The following is a 16123-nucleotide window of genomic DNA, read 5'->3' on the forward strand; positions in this document are numbered from 1 at the left end:
TACTGTGCTGCGTGAAAAGCATCTTCCCATAGAACCCATTGGAAGCTGCCAGAAGGTGGCGGTAACCTTGAGAGCTCTGTCACTGCTATGTGACTTAAAGCATCCTCCTATAAATCTTCTTAGAAGTAGTTTGCCCATAGATAAAAGTATTGCACACCGCACCCTCTTCACTGCGCACGGCCCACCTTCAAGCCTCGGTGACCTAATGGGGGTGGACCCTTACTGCACACGACCCTTGCCTTCATGGGAACAGGCCCCTTGCTGTGCACTGTCCACCTCCTGGCCTAGGTGACCTAATGGGGGTGGACCCCATGTTTTATTGCTCACGACCCTATCACTATCCTTAAAGATGATTTCACTCACTGCCCTGCCCCCTAACCTATACACAATAAATACTCATGCTTCTGGACATTCGGGACCTCACCTGACTCCACTCATAGGTGGCGTGGCCCCCCAAGCCCAGCTGCATTTTCTTTGTACTTCTGTGTCCTGTCTTTCTCGGATCCTGCGCCTCAGCACAGCATAAAGCTCACCCCATGACCCTGTGAGGCCCTCAGCCCTACACCCCACAGAACTGCAAGTCCAGGCTGGATATGGTGATCCTGCTCCGGGCTTAACAAGTTCAAAGCCTGGGAGGCCAGCTCCCTACACTCAGAAGCCTGTCCCTGAACTCTCCCCAACTGATAGTTGGGCTGATAGTCAAAGGCTAAGCCTAGCAGAGAATCTGCCTCATAGCAGTCCCTGAGAAGTGCAGGCAGAATGACCACAGTGGGCAGGCTGCAGGTGGTGAGAAGATGGAGGCAACAGAGAGCAGGGGCAATATTGGTGGGCTGAGCCTTACTTGCTGAAACAGAAGCCTGAGCTCATTCTCCCATGGTGTCCACAGGCAGGCCTCAGAGGAGGCACTTGAGTTTGGGGTACCAAGCCTGGAAGTAGGCCAAGGGTGTGGGGACACCTATCTGGGTGCTGTCCATTAAAGCTGGGCCTTTGAGGTCCATGGGGCTCAGGCCATGACTTCACTTAGGGTCAGCTGGCAATGCTGCAGCTAGGACTGATATTCTAGAACTATCTGGGGTCATACTCTCTCACCTTAGGTCAGGCAGGTGGGGCCAATCCTTAGTGAAGTATCCCAGGGCTTTCTGATTCCAAGGGTCACCACCACATTGAACACAACAGGTAAGTGAGTGCCCTCCCAGCCCAATCCGGAGGGGGCCTGCAGTGAGGTCTGTGTGAACACACAGCCACCTGCTGGCCACAGCTGGGACAGCCACAGGCTGGGCTCAGGCTTACCCCTGGGCTTTGCTTGGCCTTAGGGGGCCTGCCAGAGTCTTGAGTCAGGCCTACCTATTGAGCCCAGGTAGTAGTCTAGACACTGGGTGTCACAGCCCCATAGGATGCCACTCTCAAGTGCAGGATCTACAAATCATTTTATTGAAATTGAACAAAGAACACAACAGTCTTCCTAGCCTGGGGGCCACCCTCCCCAAGCCATTTCCCACTCTCTAGAAGCACAGTGCTGACACAGTATTTAAAAAAAAAAAAAGTCACCTCTATATAGAAATCAGACTCTGCCACGACATCATCATGGACTATTTACAAACCTTCACATTATAAGTATTCCTTTTATGGTTTTCCCTCCTTTCTTTCCCTACCCAGGGGCTCCAGTACTTTCCCCTGACTGATCCTGAAGGCCGGGGTGGGGGGGCGGGGGGGCGGGGGGCGGTTACTATAAGGGAAGGGGTGGTAGGCTACTCATAACTACTGGCACCAGCCTTAGGGTGTTGTCCCTTACCACAAGGTGGTGAACAGTCCCCTCCAATTGGGGGTGGGGTGGAGGACTTGGTGCAAAGGCATGAGGGATTAGACAGAATAGGTGGGTTGGAGTAACTCCCCATAGGCACAAGCATCCGCAGCCTGTCCTGACCCCGGCCTGCACCCTCTCAACTCCTCAAGTGGGGGTGTGTGGCAGGGGCAACAACTAGTTGCAGTAGGGGGATCAGCCCTGCCCTGGGTAGAGGGAGAAGCCCCCACCTGGTCCCCACTCCTATCAATAGCCAGCAAACTGTCCATCCATCTGAAGGCGGGAACAAATGGCAGGTAGGTGGGAAGAATCAGGCTGGTACTGCCCCCAGCCTCTGTCCAACACAGGAGGAATCGAGGTAGCAAATGGCTGAAATGCTCTGACTAGGGGGTCAAAAGGGAAGTGAAAGAAAGGACAGTGCCCACAGCCTAGGGGCTGGAAGAAGGCAGACCTTGCTTTTAAAGTGCTGTAGCCTCTAGCAGGGCTAGGCCCCAGGCAAACTTGGAAAGCAGACCAGGCAAGGAACCAGATACTGGGCATTCCTGACTGGTATATGCCCTGCCATGCTTCTTGCAGGGGTGGCTGGGGAGAGTGGGGTGCTAACTCTGCCATTAGCCTTCACCAGCCACCAACCACCTCTTGTCCACACACAAACCAACACCCAACCAATACTGTGGGACTGACCCGCTCACAGCTGAAGGTTATGGGCCAACGGAGTTTATTCAGGGTTGTGGTCCCAGCCTGGGGCTCCTCAATGGAAGCCACACCTCGAGCCTGGGAGTTTCTTGCTGGGGCAGGGGGTGCTTCTGTCTGCCACCTCCCAGGCTCACACCTCATAGAGGATCACAGGAAAATCCACGTGGATGCGGGGGGGATCCAGCTTCACGATGCCCTGCCATAGAAACAGAAGCTAGTGAGGGTCAGGTTAGGGCCTCTACTTCAGGAAGCTTTCTTGTTCCTCCCAGATCCCTCCTGCCCCAAGAGCCCCCACCACGACAACAGATCCCATCTGGGTCTGCCTCCACACGCTTAGTGTAGGCTCTGTGACCACTGTCCAGCCCCTCACCTGAGGAATCAGATTCTTATGCACTCGCCTCAGCTTGGCCCGTTTCTGCCCGTTCTTAGTGACGATTGTCTCCTCATAGAACTCGTGAGCCAGATCCCCATCCTCATCATAGAACATGGAGCTGTGTAGAGGGAGATGGGAACAGGCTGGGCTGGAGCCCCAAACCTGGGCATGGCAAATGTCACAGACCTCAGGGAAGTCTGTGGTCTTCCCATCCCCAAGTGTGAAGAAAAGAGAATAACATGCCTGGAGAATCCTTTTTTTAAATAAATTTGTATTTTTTGGAGACAAAGTCTTACTCTGTTGCCCAGGCTGGAGTGCAGTGTCAGGATCTCGGCTCACTGCAACCTCTGCCTCCTGGGGTCAAGCAATTCTTGTGCCTCAGCCTCCCAAGTAGCTAGGACTACAGGCATGCACCACCACCACACCCTGCTAATTTTTTGTATTTTAGTAGAGAAGGGGTTTTGCCATGTTGCCCTGGCTGGTCTTGAACTCCTGAACTCAGGCAATCCACCCGCCTTGGCCTCCCAAAGTGCTAGGATTACAGGCGTAAGCCACCGTGTCTGGCCTGCCTGGAGAATCCTTTGCCTGGGGCTTGGAGTCTACTAGAAGAAAGTGGGAAGTGGGGTGATGGGTGGGCAGTGCTACTATGTCAGACCCCCAAGAAGAGAGGCCACATTAGAGCACACTATCCAGGCAGCCACCAAGGCCAGTTCTCATCACTGATTTGTTCAGAAAGGGCAGCTATTCTAATATGAGGCCTTTGCCTTCACCCAGGACTTCAAGAGTGGGCAGGGCTGTGGCCTGGGCATGTTGGTCTCACTCTAGAAGATGCTGTTGGCCCAGTGTCAAAGACTGAGATAGCAGATGCCTAAGCTAGGAAGGAGCCCAAAGAGATGAAGGCAGTGTCTCCCCAACCCCATGCCCCAAGTGGCTGGTGAATTGCCACTGTTGGGTCTTCCTGTTGTCTACAGCCAAATCTCCAGCATGGGAAACACCCATCTCCAGGAGTCCACTAGGGCTAAGCCAATCTGGTACTCTTGTCTGGGCCCCTGGGAGACTGGGGTGGGTATTGGGTGGGTAGATCAGCGCTCTATATCTGGAGAACATAACTGGGTGAGTGTCTTTTCTCCTCAGGCTCACTGCCAATACTGGGGCCTATCCCTGCTTTCCCAGCCACTACCCTCAGAGGCTCAACCTCACTACTGTCAGGAAAAGCAGCCTAAACAGAAGGTCATTATACCCTTGGAAGAACTGAGGGGAAAAGGCTAGGAGCCTTTAGTATGCAGACTGAGACGGAAGCGATGAAAAGAAGAGGTCCTGAGGTCTCACGGGGCCGTAGCTTAGCTTTACCGTGCGGAAGGGCGGCCCAGTGACAAGCCTCAGGCCCACTCTTCTCTAGAGAGACCTTCATAGTGGCCAAGCCGCCTGGAGCCCACTCCCCGGCTTTCTCCCCCCCTATCTCCAATGGGGGCTCAAAATATGGGGGTAGTCCTCGCTCCGCTGTAGTGGGGTACAGCAGTGGAAGTTCCCCCGTGGCGCGGGCCGCCTGGCACCGCCTGTCCCTCCCACCTAGGGTGGAACCCATGCCCTTACCCGCGGCGCGTGAATACGAAGGGGGGCACAGCTCGGCCCCGAGGCCGCACCAAAGCTTGCTCAGCGCCTGCTGCCTCTGAGCCGCCGCCCCCGGCCGCCGAGGTGAAGGGCCACAGGCCCCGGGCTTTGGAGCCGCTGGCGCCCATGTCAGGGCCGCCGGCGCATGGCTGGCCCTGCGGCCGCTCTGCTTACAGCGCAGTCGGAGCCACCATACCCTGCCCCAGCAGCTGCTCACAGGTGCCGCCGCCGCCGCCACCGCCTTCTGCAGGTTCGGCTGTCTCCACGGAAACCTCACTTCCGTTTCCGCACGCTGCCGCCTCTGATTGGCTGTTGCTCTAGTCGGTCCATGGAGTGGGACCAATGGTCGTCCTGAGATGCTGTGCAACCCAGCAAGCGTTGCGAGATCTCAGGTCCCAGCAAGCAGCGCTCTGACAAGCTGGGACAGCTCCCACCGAGGAGAGTGGTGGTCGTGAGTCCTCCCAGTCTCATGGGTGCATATGGCAGCTCCGACGTCCTCCAACACTTGAGTTCAGGCCTAGCAGGCCTTCTCAACCACCAATCCTCAAACCAGCACTTCAGGGCCTCAGGGCCGACCGCTGGGTGTCCATCTGGGTTCTATTTTCACAGCTGTATTTTTGTCATTGCCACGCTTATGTGAAGTAACCAAGTCGAAGGAAAATTAACTGGCCAAATTCATATCGTTACATTCAGGTCTGAAGAACTTCGAATTGTGTTTTCAAACCCAGCGAGTGCATGCCTAATGAAAGCAAGAATTGTTAACAGCCCTTGGTGCCATGAGCAGTGTCTGGTCCGCGATGGTAGCTCAGTATTTGGTGAAGGGGTTATGCCACAGCTTCTCCCAGAGCGTGGTGTGTGCGTTGGTTTTTTTTTTTTTTTTTTTTTGAGATGGAGTTTCCCTCTTGTTGCCCAGGATGGAGTGCAGTGGCACGATCTTGGCTCACTGCAGCCTCCACCTCCCAGGTTCAAGCGATTCTCCGGCCTCAGCCTCCCGAGTAGCTGGGATTACAGGCACCCCCACCATGCCCGGCTTTTTTTTTTTTTTTTTTTTAATATAATTTTTAGTAGAGACGGGATTTCACCATATTGGTCTGGCTGGTCTTGAAAACCCCCGACCTCAGGTGATCCACCCTGGCCTCCCAAAGTGCTGGGATTACAGGTGTGAGCCACTGTGCCCGGCCTTTTTTTTTTGAGACCCAGTCTTGCTCTATTGACCAGGCTGGAGTGCAGTGCTGTGATCTCCATTCACTGCAACTTTCGCCTGCCGGGTTCAAGCAATTCTCCTGCCTCAGCCTCCCGAGTAGCTGGGACTAGAGGTGCCCACCACCATGCCCGGCTAAATTATTTTGTATTTTGGTAGAGATGGGGTTTTACCATGTTGGCCAGGCTGGCCTCAAACTCCTGGCCTCAAGTGATCCACCTGCTTAGGCCACTCAAAGTGCTGGGATTACAGGTGTGAGCCATCATGCCCAGGCCAGTTTCCCTAAGTTCTAACTGTAGTCCATTCTTGTCCCCACCACAACCTGAGCCTCAGGGAGCTGAGTGATGACCAACTATATATGGATACATCTTTTTCACAAGTTGGTCCATGGTGACTTTGCAAGAACCTGTGGGCCTGTCCATCACCCTTGGCAACTTCCAGCAGCATCAGGGGCAACTGCAGCTGTGTGCCTATAATAGAGAGTCCAGGCTGGACACGGTGACTCACACCTGTAATACCAACACTTCAGGAGGCCAAGTTGGCAGGAGCCTAGGCAACAGAGAGACTCCCATCTCTACTATACTTTATATGTAAAAAAAGAGTCCAACAGCAGGAGGATCTTTAAAACTTTATTCAGCCAATTCTCTCAGGCCCCAGGCCCTGATGATGACTGTCACCCCGACCCCTTTCCCCACAGGAGCCATTCAGCTGAGGCCACCACACATTACATACATTCACGCACTTCATGAGAAATACCTGAGGGAGAGACCCTGGCTTTGATTAGCAAACGAGGTGTGAACCTGGGCCAGGGCCCACATTCACACAGACCCTGGCCCAGGGATATCCTCCACCTATGAGGCATTAAGGCACTTGCTGCACTGTGAGCCAGCACTCCCTGACCTCGGGGTGTGTGAGGAGTTGGCACTGTAGAGAGAAACCAAGACTCTTTCTCAATGCCTGCCTTATTGTGAGGACCCACCCTTAGCTCTGATAAGGATATCCTGAGACCACATTCAAGATCCAAAACCTTTCCCCATAGACGAGGGCCCTCACCCCTGCAAACATGACCCTGTTCTGTTTGTAGGGTCTCCAAGATTCTCACTTCTGAGATACAAATTGAGGAGACTTCTGTCTGCTCCACTCCTGCTCCAAGCCTGCAGCAGCTTCCCAGGGTAGCCCTGGCCCACCAACGCCCAGTACAGAGGGGCAGAGGGGTGCAGAGCCATACCCAGCTACATCCACAGGTGGACAAAGGGGGCAAACTCCTTCGCTGTTCTCTGGGCTCATTCCCCCAGCAGAGGAGGGCCTCCATGCACACTCATTCCACAGGTCCCACTGGCCCTGTCACACTCACACAGCACGCTCTTGGCGCTGCCTGCTCTCCGCCTTCCACCTGGGGGGTACAAGAGGTCATCCCAGGGGGCAGGCGTGCAGGGCCTCTTGGATCTTCTGGCGGCAATAGGAATACTTCTGCAGGATCTGGCGGAGGTGCGCCTCTTCCTCCCGCTGCAGGATACGCAGGAAGTTATGTAGTTCAGGCATGCTGAAGGCGTCCCACTGCAAGGGGGTAAAGGGGAATATACAGGCTACAGAAGGGATGGCCAAGCCAGCAGACCCTCCTCAGAGAAGACTAGCACCTCATGTTCACACGAGCTAGGACTGGGCTTTCTGATGTCAGGCTCCTGGCTGAATGAGCTCTGCTAGGATCTGTGACAGCAGTTTATGGAAGATGGGTCCTACAAAACGGTCACCTTAATGAGGCAACCAAATCAGATGTTCCCTGTGGATAGGTCAGGCACATTCTGGGTCTAATTCCACTCCACAGCTTCCAGGTAAAAAGTCTAATGCCTGAAGGGGCCCCTTCATGTCATTAGATGGACTCCTGCATCTTCAGAAGATTTTCCACACCAGGAAAGATCAAAGCACCAAGACAATTCTTCCTGGCCTCTCGGGACAACCCTATGCTTTGGCATGAGTGGTCTGAAAGCCTTCGCTTTAGTTACAATACCTATACACTCCTAAAACTGCTTTGCAAGGCTTGTCCTCCAGCACAATTCCTCCTCCAAGTCTTACTGTAGCTACAGTCCATCAGCCCCGTCTAGTACAACCAAGAAACTAAGGAGAACTATGTACTCACGTTCACCTCCCCAGAGTCATTTTCCTTCAGGACAAAGCTCAGGGCCTTGTCACTGGGTCCTGCCAGGAGCCGCAGCCGCAGCGGCTGCTCATCATCTGACAGCTTCCGCAAGTACACTGTGAAGGGGAAGTAATGATCAGAGACAGGCCAGCTGCTCAGTCCCTGCATGCATGGTACATACCCTCACATGGGGCAGGGTGGGGTAGGAAGCCCACCTTGGCTGTGACGCTCAGCCCGCTCAAAAAGTGCAAACTTGCGGGGGTCATCCACCACCAAGAACTTTCGCAGCAGGGCCTCAATGACCTCACGTGCCCTTGTGCGTGACAGCACATGCAGGTGCTTGACAGTATCCTTGGGCAGGTAAAAGGAAGTGCGGCGCCTGACACTTGCACTCCGTCCTGGGCCCTGCCGGGCATCCTGCAAGGAGGGCGGCTTCTTGCTGGAGGGCACTGAGACAGGGCGCACCAGTTTCAGCTGAACCTTGATGAAGCCTGTGTAAGAGCCGTCCTTGTTCTAAATAAATAGAGAAACCAAACCTTGACAGTAGGTTCCAGGTGAGATGAAGCACTAGGGTTCTGTCTTCCTGAGGCTAGGCTGGGTATGTACTAATTTACTGCTTGGTAATTACTGCTTGAGGTATCACCACCCAAGAATACCTCAGTTGTGACCCTCTGGGTATCAGGCACACAGCTGGGTACCTCCTCTCCACACCCCCTTCCTGAGCAGTCAACTCACCAAGCTCATGAAGAGGTTGCTATTGATCTGGCCATTGTACTCCTTGATCTTCTTCTCAATCTCAGCTTGAGAAAGGTCAGGTGTCTCCCACTCCACAGGCTCGTCCTGCAAGATGGGCCAGAATGGACAAAGGGCCCTTGAGGAACTCTGAAAAATGGCCTCTGGGGCAGTCCTTGGAAACTGACTGCCTTTGGCTCCGTTACTGATGTACATATACATAGCTGCCCAGCTGGTGCCCGCCCTGAACCTACTACTGCTTCTGGTTTTGCACACTGTGAGTAGATAAGGCAAAGGCAGAATCATTTGGCTTCTCTCTGCTACCTGCCTAGTGCCTCAGCACTCAATGTAGCCCTAAGGATACCACAGAAGCAAGGGCAACTGAAGGTGCATGGCCAGGGGCCAGGAACAGCTGAGGGACTCTAAGGAGGGACTCTCATTTAAAGTAAAATCAGGCTGGGTGTAGTGGCTTACATCTGCAATCCCAGCACTTTGGGAGGCCAAGGTAGGAGGATCACTTGATGATCCTCAGGAGTTTGAGACCAGCTTGGGCAACATAGCAAGACCTCATCTCTACTAAAAAAAAAAAAAAAGAAAAAAAATTAGCCAGATGTGGTGGCATGTGCCTGTAGTCCCAACTAGTCAGGAGGCTGAGGTAAGAGGATCTTTTGAGCCTGGGAGATTGTGGCTACAGTGAGCTATTTTTGTGTCACTGCACCCCAGCCTGGGCAATTGAGTGAGATCCTGCTTCAAAAAACAAAAAACAAAAACAACAAAGAATAAAGCAAAATCACACCTCAACTATACATTCTGATCACAGCACCCTAGTTGAGCTGGAGTGAAGGTTTGTCCTAAAGAAGGCAGCCCATTTTTCTCCTCTGCCCCAGCACAGGGCCATGACCAACTGCAGGGTGAGAGGAGTGGAGAGTGGTGCACATCAGTAGTCCAGCCACCAGTGGGCAGAGCAGTAGTACTTGGAGTCAGCTCTCCATGTCTCATACATAGTGAGAAAAATCACTGTGACATGACGTTTAACCTTGACCCAAGCTGCACAAAAGGCTTGGGTCTAGATAGCTTCCTCGTGGGTTTCTGCACTTGTCCGTGCTGTCTGGAGATTTCGTCCAAAGATTTTTTTCTTTTTTTGAGACGAAATCTTGCCCTGTCACCCGGGCTGGAGTGTGGTGGGCGTGATCTTGGCTCACTACAACCTCCATTTCCCAGGTTCAAGTGATTCTCCTGCCTCAGCCTCCCGAGTAGCTGGGATTACAGCTAATTTTTGTATTTTTAGCAGAGATGGGGTTTTACCATGTTGGCCAGGCTAGTCTCAAACTCCTGACCTCAAGTGATCCACCCACCTTGGCCTCCCAAAGTGCTGGGATTACAGGCATGAGCCACCGTCCCCGGCCCAAAGATTTTTAACTCCACCACTCACTCCCCACCTCATCTAGGGACTGGATTCTTGCCAGAAGAGTGGAGTGTGGGACAGGGCAGCCAGGGCTCTGAACTGACTTTCTTCTCTCAGACTCCCTGGGCCCACAGCATCAGCTTTACTTCCTGTTGACGTCAGATAGGCCCTAGTTAGAATGGGAGTGTCACAGACACAGCTGAATTCAGCACTGACCAATATTTTGTCCCAGAAGAATTCCCACAAGGTTTCCTGTAGAATGATTTTGTGCCCAGCCCAGGAGAGCCAGGGTTCTCCCTGACTACGCCTTGGAGTCCCCCTAAGCTGCTTAAACCATCTGATGGGGACAAATGGAGAGGACAGATGAGGGAGCAGGGTGGAGCCCATGGCCTTTTAGCAGAATGCTCCTCACCCAGAACCCGCCGCTATTCTGCAGCTAGCAAGGAAGTGGGGCTGAGAACTGAGGCCAGGGCCTCACAGGAAAAAGGTACAGCGGGAGGGGTGGAACTGAAGCTCATTTGCTTCCCCAAGTATCCAAAGGTCTCCTGGATGGAGGAGAGCATTGGAGTGAAAACCCCAGCACAAACCTTATTGGGGACAGTGGGCAACCTTGTTGGGTTAGTTAACAAATGGTGTGGGCCCTGGAAAATGAGGGCTGCAAGCTGTGAGTAAGCAGTGGATGTATTTGTTCAGTGCACCAATGGGAACAGGTACCCAGATGGGAGGGGTACTAGTGGTAAGAGGAATACCAGGCACACTCTAGTGCCAGGGCAAGAAGGAAGATCATTCTGTTTGCAGAACAGGGAGGGCATAGGGATGGTGCTAACTTATTCTTGTGTTGCTCTGAGCTCCTACCTAAGAATGAGAAATTGCTCCTTCTTCCCTTCCTGGATCATCCAGGAACCCTGGGCTGGTGTGTAGTGACCTCATTTCCAGCCCCTTCCCTTCTGGAGATGAACCTCCCTATCTTCATTCAGAAAACAAAGGACTTGGACTAGAGGCACTGCACAGTCCTTCCAGGATCCTAAAGGAGGAAGAGTTTCTTTTTCTGTTTCCAAAGCTGCCTGCTGGAAGAGGATTTCAACAGCCATGCCAGTCGGATGCACAGCAGGACCATGGAATTTCCCTTCTGCACCATAGGGACCCACCCTCCACTTTACCACTGTTCATAAAAACTGATTTTTTTTTTTTTGAGACAGAGTCTTACTCTGTTGCTCAGGCTGGAGTACGGTGGCATGATCTCAGCTCATTGCAACCTTTGCCTCCCGGGTTCAAGCAATCCTCACCCTCCTGAGTAGCTGGAATTACAGGTGTGTGCCACCATGCCTAGCCCTCCTTTTCAATTGGTTAGTTTTCCCACCTTTCCACAGTGGAAAATGGCTCAGGACTGAGTGACACGAAGACAAGCCCAGGGATCTACACTCAACCCTTGCATCCAAGCTATGGGCTGAGATTTTGGGGTGCTGGGCACCAACCCCTTTGTAAGAAATTTTGTAAAATTTTATCTAAAGCATCACCCACAACTCCACTTTCTTTACTTAAATAAGGATTTCCACCCCATTGCTGCCCCTTATAGACCCCAGCTCCACTTACAGACCCCACCTCCTACAGGAAACGGGGCATACTAAGCTTCACAGTCCCTATTTCTCTCTCCTGGTGCCCGGGCCTGGTTCTCTGAGCCTGGTGGTTACACCCATGGCACCTAGCACAGAGCTCTCTGATAATGGGGACACCTAGGAGGTTCCAAGACACCTTACAGTTCTGGGTTAGTAAGCTGGATCTCTTTCCACCTCTTTAGGCATTTTACAATCTAACCTTCTCCCTTCTTGTGGATAAAATGCTCCTGAATGCTTATGGTCCAAAACAAGACTTCCTTCCTATCCATTCCCAAATCTTTCTCCAGATCCATCCTAGAGGAGGGATCGGAATCTTCCACAATCTAGCAGCTGGTGACAAGCCAGAACAGCCAAGAGGTGAGGACTCAGCTGGCTCCATCCAGGAGTGCATAAAGAGATCTCCCTCTGCCTCTCAGTTTTCCTAAACATACTTCTCAATTCCTGGAGAGGACTCCTCCCTCTCCACTTCCTCCCTAGTCTCCCCAAGGAGGGGGCAGGAGCATCCGAACGCGGAAATCGAGGTGCTAGTCCAGACTGCTCGGTCGGCTTTAGTCATAACTGGATAATGGCCGGCTCACCTCTACCACAAGCCACACAGCTGCCTTCCCTGTTCAACTGGTCGGTGACAGAAACCAAGGGGGCCCCAGCACCCAGTATCGAGGCGCTGGAATCGGGGTCTTACACACGGTTCCGCGGGCCAGTCCTCGGCCAGGACCCGCGGGGAGCCACGTAGCCTGGAGGGTGGGGCTACCCACCGACCCAGAATGCGGCAACTCACCGGGGAGGGCGGGGCTCCAGCGACCGCCCCCCGCCCCTTGACGGTACCCCCTGGCTCCCACCTGGTCCCGGCGCGGCCTGCGCGCTAACGAGGTTCGCGCGGTGAAGTACTGCTCGAGCTCCGAGTCAGAGTCCTCTTGGCTGCAGTAGCCACTGCTTGTCGTGCTGCTCCAGGTCATCTCGAAAGAAGGCGTCTCCGCCTCGCCCATCGCCCTGCCTTCCCGTCCCTCTAGTCCCGAGCATCCGGAGCCGCCAACCACCGCCCCGGTCGCGTGCGTGCATGCGTGCGTGTACGCGTGTTAGTGTGCGCGTGCGCCCCGGCCAGCGCAACCGTTAAGACTGAAACGTAGATCGCCGGGATCTAGCTCTTGTCTCATTGGGGGAGGAACGTCGGGGCGGGGACACGCACGCTTCGCCCCCAGGAATGACCTCATCGCTCCGGCAGCTCCACTTACAGACCCCACCTCCTACAGGAAACGGGGCGGGTGCCAGCGTCTACGCAGGCGCACCAGAGTCGCCGCTGGCGGTAGGCTAGGGCCGGAAGGTGTGGGAACTGCGCGTGCGCGGAGCCTGGGCCCGCCTCGGCCGCGGTCCGCAGGCAGCCTGCGGAGTCCGTGCCGAGCCGGCAATCCAGGCACCCCTCCCAGCACCCGCGCAGAATTAGCCTCTCTCTGCCGCTAGGAAATCGGCAATTAGAACGCTCATTGCGCGCAGCACCGGGCAGCCCTCGGAAACGCCTGCGCTGTGGCCTGCCCTTCCTCGCCCGGCCCATACGCCCTCAGTCCCGCGCTCACCACGTTCGTGTCCCGCTCCACCGCGGGTTCCCAGCCCAGGTCCCGGGGCCCGCAGCAGTCCAGGCAGACGAGCGCGCGGCAACGGTAGTGGCAGGTGAACTTGCAATCTGCAGAGAGGCCTGGCCGTGAGGCGGAGCAGCCCCAGTTCGGGGAGTTGTCCCGGAGATTGAAGGGAAGCCCCAGGGAGAGGGCCGCTGCCCGCCAGGCTCCAGAGGCCCGGCCTATCTCAGTGGGTTACCTCCCACTGTTAGGCGGACTCTAATGTTGGTCACCCTGGGCGTCTGGAAACCGGCCGGAAGGCCAAAGGCAGTTAGGGACCCAGGCCTGCTGAACAGTTGGATCTCATCGCCTCCCGCAGAGGTTCCCCCTTCCTTATTTGCAACTTCTGTGTAACACCTCTGCCCATTTACTTGAGGGAAAAACCAAACTTTTTTTTTTTTTTTTTTTTGATATATATAAAGACGGGGTTTCACCATGTTGGTCAGGCTGGTCTTGAACTCCCGACCTCAGGTGATCCGCTCGCCTTGGCCTCCAAAGTACTTGGATTACAGGCGTGAGCCACTACGCCCGGCCAAAACCAAACATCTTTAACCTACGTCCTCCCTCTGGTTGTCATCTGTCTCTACTCCCCTCAGATCAAAACACTGGTCTCTATAGATTCTAATCCGCCTTCACTCTCTCCTCCACCCACTCCAGCCAGGCTTGCCTCTCCCTCCAGGAAACTGCCCAGGACAGGGTCCTCAGCGATCTGCATACTGTCAAATGGAATCCAGTGTCCCAGTCTCCATTCTCACCTCCTCAGCATCATTTGAAGCTTGCTCCCTTTGACTCCCAGGGGACACACTCTCCCGGGTTTCCTCCTATCCCCCTGCAGCTCCTGCTCAGCTCCTTTGCAGAGTCTGACTCAACTTCCAGATCTCACAGTGATGTTTGGGCTCAGTCCTGATAGCTGGCCTGGTCTCTCTACACTCACCTGCCCCAGATCCACAGCTGAAACACTGACCTAGATTAGATCCTCTGTGCCAGTACCTTCACTAGGATGTCTAAAGGACGTTTCAAGTAAACATGGCCAAAATTTAATTCCCCTTTCTTCCACCTCACTGTGACCCTTGCCTAGCTTCCTCACTGCAGCAAAAATGGCCACTATGCCCCTAGTTACTGGAGGCAAAAACCTAAACTTATCTTTGATTCCTCCTTTGTTTCTACTTCTGATACACATCCAAATCATCCTGTTTTTTTTTTTTGTTTTTTTTTTTTTAATCTCCATGGCCACTTTATTTTTCTTTGAGAACGCTACAATATCCCAGCCTTGTTCTTTTTTTTTGAGACAGAGTCTCTGTCGCTAGGCTGGAGTGTAGTGGCACGATCTCAGCTCACTGCAACCTCCGCCACCTGGCTTCAAACGATTCTCCTGCCTCAGCCTCCTGAGTAGCTGGGCCCAGATAATTTTTTGTATTTTTAGTAGAGACGGGGTTTCACCACGTTGGCCAGGCTGGTCTTGAACTCTTGACCTCAGGTGATCCACCCCGGCCTCCCAAAGTGCTAGGATTAAAGACGTGAGCCACCGCGGCCGTCCCCTTGTTCATTCTTTGTATTCTTTCACAATTTTGTGCTTCCCCCAGCTGAATTTGTGATATTCTCTTGTACCAGATAAGAGGGTCTCCATGCACACACAGACCTGGGATACCATCCATTCATAAGTTCCTAAATGTTAGAATAATTTGGGGAGTTTTTAAAATTTGCTGATGTCTAGGGTCCACTCCCAGCAGTTGATTCAACAGGTCTGAGGTGCGATCTAGGCATAGAGGGTCAGAGGGCTGTAAAAGTGCCCCTGGTGATTCCAGCTGGTGTCTAGCTATGGGAGAGCAACTTTTGCCTTGCTAGTGATTCCCAGGGGTGCAGAAGGACTGCTGGGTGTGTGACTGTATTCCATATTTTAGCATCTGATTCACTGGGTCAGAAATGGGCGTTTGCTAAATAAAGACTCAACAAAACTCCTGCTTGCAGGGGGCCCACCCAAGGTTCTAACTTTTTGCAGGCTCCCTCCCATATAGGTGGGTACCTTCACCCCAAAGGTTCTGGAGCGGGGGTCACAGTGAGTGAATCTTTGGGAAGAGGCAAGCCTGGAAAGATGGACTCAGAGGACAGTAGGCACAAACCCTTTCTCAAGAAGGGCCAAGGCATTTTAAAGAAACTTGAAATCAGCACATTTTTACATACAAGCAGCCACCTCTGCCCATCTGTGCCCCAGATACGAGAAGAGTGCGAAAAGGGATAAATCATTTTCGCACACTCTTCAGAGATGGGGCGAAAGTAACGGACCAAGTCCGCGGGAGCTGTCCCCGCCGACCCCCTCTGCCGCGTCTTGACCCGCGGCGACGGCGCTGCCCCTTGGCTGCCCCTTCCGCTCTCGTCGGCGCGCGGGGCCGCTACTCACGCGCGCACTGCAGGCCCTTGCGCACGACGCCCCAGATGAAGTCCCCGCAGAGGTCGCACCACGTGTGCGTGGCGGGCCCCGCGGGCTGGAAGCGGTGGCCACGGCCCGGGACCAGCTGCCGTGCAGGGTTGCGCGCAGTACCCCGCGCGATGCGCAGCGCGTTGGCACGCTCCAGCCGGGTGCGGCCCTGCCCGGCGCGCCCGGTGGGTGCCAGCTCTCGCAGCTCAATGAGCTCAGGCTCTGCCGACATGGCCCGGTCAGGCCGGGACTTCGCTGGCTTTGGGCGCTAGCAAGCGCAGGCCGGGCGGGGCCGCAGGGCGGACCCGACTTCAGCGCCACCCCCAGAATCTAGGCTGGCGGGGCGGGAAGGAGCTGAGGAGAGCCGCGCAATGGAAACCTGGGTGGGGGGACTGTGGGGCCCGAAGGCAGGGCTGGGCGGGGGTGGGGGCGCTCTCACAGATCCCCCGCCTGGCCCTTCCTTCCCTCCTTCGTCCCCTCCTCACCCCCAACCCCCGACGGCCACGACGCCGGCGACCGCAAAAC

General features: G+C 54.4%; 2 protein-coding genes across 3 annotated transcripts; both read right to left on the reverse strand.

Moving 5' to 3' along the window:
* Positions 1-1408: 1408 nt before the first annotated feature.
* On the reverse strand, positions 1409-4739 carry TUSC2 (tumor suppressor 2, mitochondrial calcium regulator). Its single transcript, XM_012467818.2, has 3 exons — positions 4464-4739; positions 2868-2988; positions 1409-2693 (listed from the first exon to the last, which is right to left on the reverse strand). Exons 1-3 carry the CDS (start codon positions 4607-4609, stop codon positions 2628-2630), a joined length of 333 nt encoding a protein of 110 aa, XP_012323241.1. The 5' UTR covers positions 4610-4739; the 3' UTR covers positions 1409-2627.
* Positions 4740-6298: 1559 nt separating this feature from the next.
* Positions 6299-15845, reverse strand: RASSF1 (Ras association domain family member 1). 2 transcript variants are annotated; one of them, XM_012467819.2, is made up of 6 exons: positions 15581-15845; positions 13144-13250; positions 8555-8659; positions 8035-8332; positions 7820-7935; positions 6299-7239 (listed from the first exon to the last, which is right to left on the reverse strand). In XM_012467819.2, the coding sequence occupies exons 1-6, from the start codon at positions 15828-15830 to the stop codon at positions 7093-7095; spliced, it is 1023 nt and encodes a 340-aa protein (XP_012323242.2). In that variant the 5' UTR covers positions 15831-15845; the 3' UTR covers positions 6299-7092. The 2 variants fall into 2 exon arrangements, with proteins under 2 accessions (XP_012323242.2, XP_012323243.2); XM_012467820.2 differs by lacking the exons at positions 13144-13250; positions 15581-15845 and adding an exon at positions 12412-12690.
* Between the last annotated feature and the right edge of the window lie 278 nt (positions 15846-16123).

Source organism: Aotus nancymaae, unplaced genomic scaffold, assembly GCF_030222135.1.
Source record: "Aotus nancymaae isolate 86718 unplaced genomic scaffold, 86718_ANA_hifiasm-v0.15.2.pri h1tg000067l, whole genome shotgun sequence".
NCBI lineage: Eukaryota > Metazoa > Chordata > Mammalia > Primates > Aotidae > Aotus > Aotus nancymaae.

Excerpts from the sequence above, each read along its gene's own strand:
- TUSC2 (XM_012467818.2), bottom strand. The coding sequence starts at position 4,609 with ATGGGCGCCAGCGGCTCCAAAGCCCGGGGCCTGTGGCCCTTCACCTCG. Across the intron at positions 2,989-4,463 it reads TTCGTATTCACGCGCCGCGG|CTCCATGTTCTATGATGAGG; the intron begins GTAAGGGCATGG and ends CCCTCTACACAG. Across the intron at positions 2,694-2,867 it reads ATAAGAATCTGATTCCTCAG|GGCATCGTGAAGCTGGATCC; the intron begins GTGAGGGGCTGG and ends TTTCTATGGCAG.
- RASSF1 (XM_012467819.2), bottom strand. The coding sequence starts at position 15,830 with ATGTCGGCAGAGCCTGAGCTCATTGAGCTGCGAGAGCTGGCACCCACC. Across the intron at positions 13,251-15,580 it reads CAAGGGCCTGCAGTGCGCGC|ATTGCAAGTTCACCTGCCAC; the intron begins GTGAGTAGCGGC and ends GCCTCTCTGCAG. Across the intron at positions 8,333-8,554 it reads GCAACCTCTTCATGAGCTTG|AACAAGGACGGCTCTTACAC; the intron begins GTGAGTTGACTG and ends CTATTTATTTAG.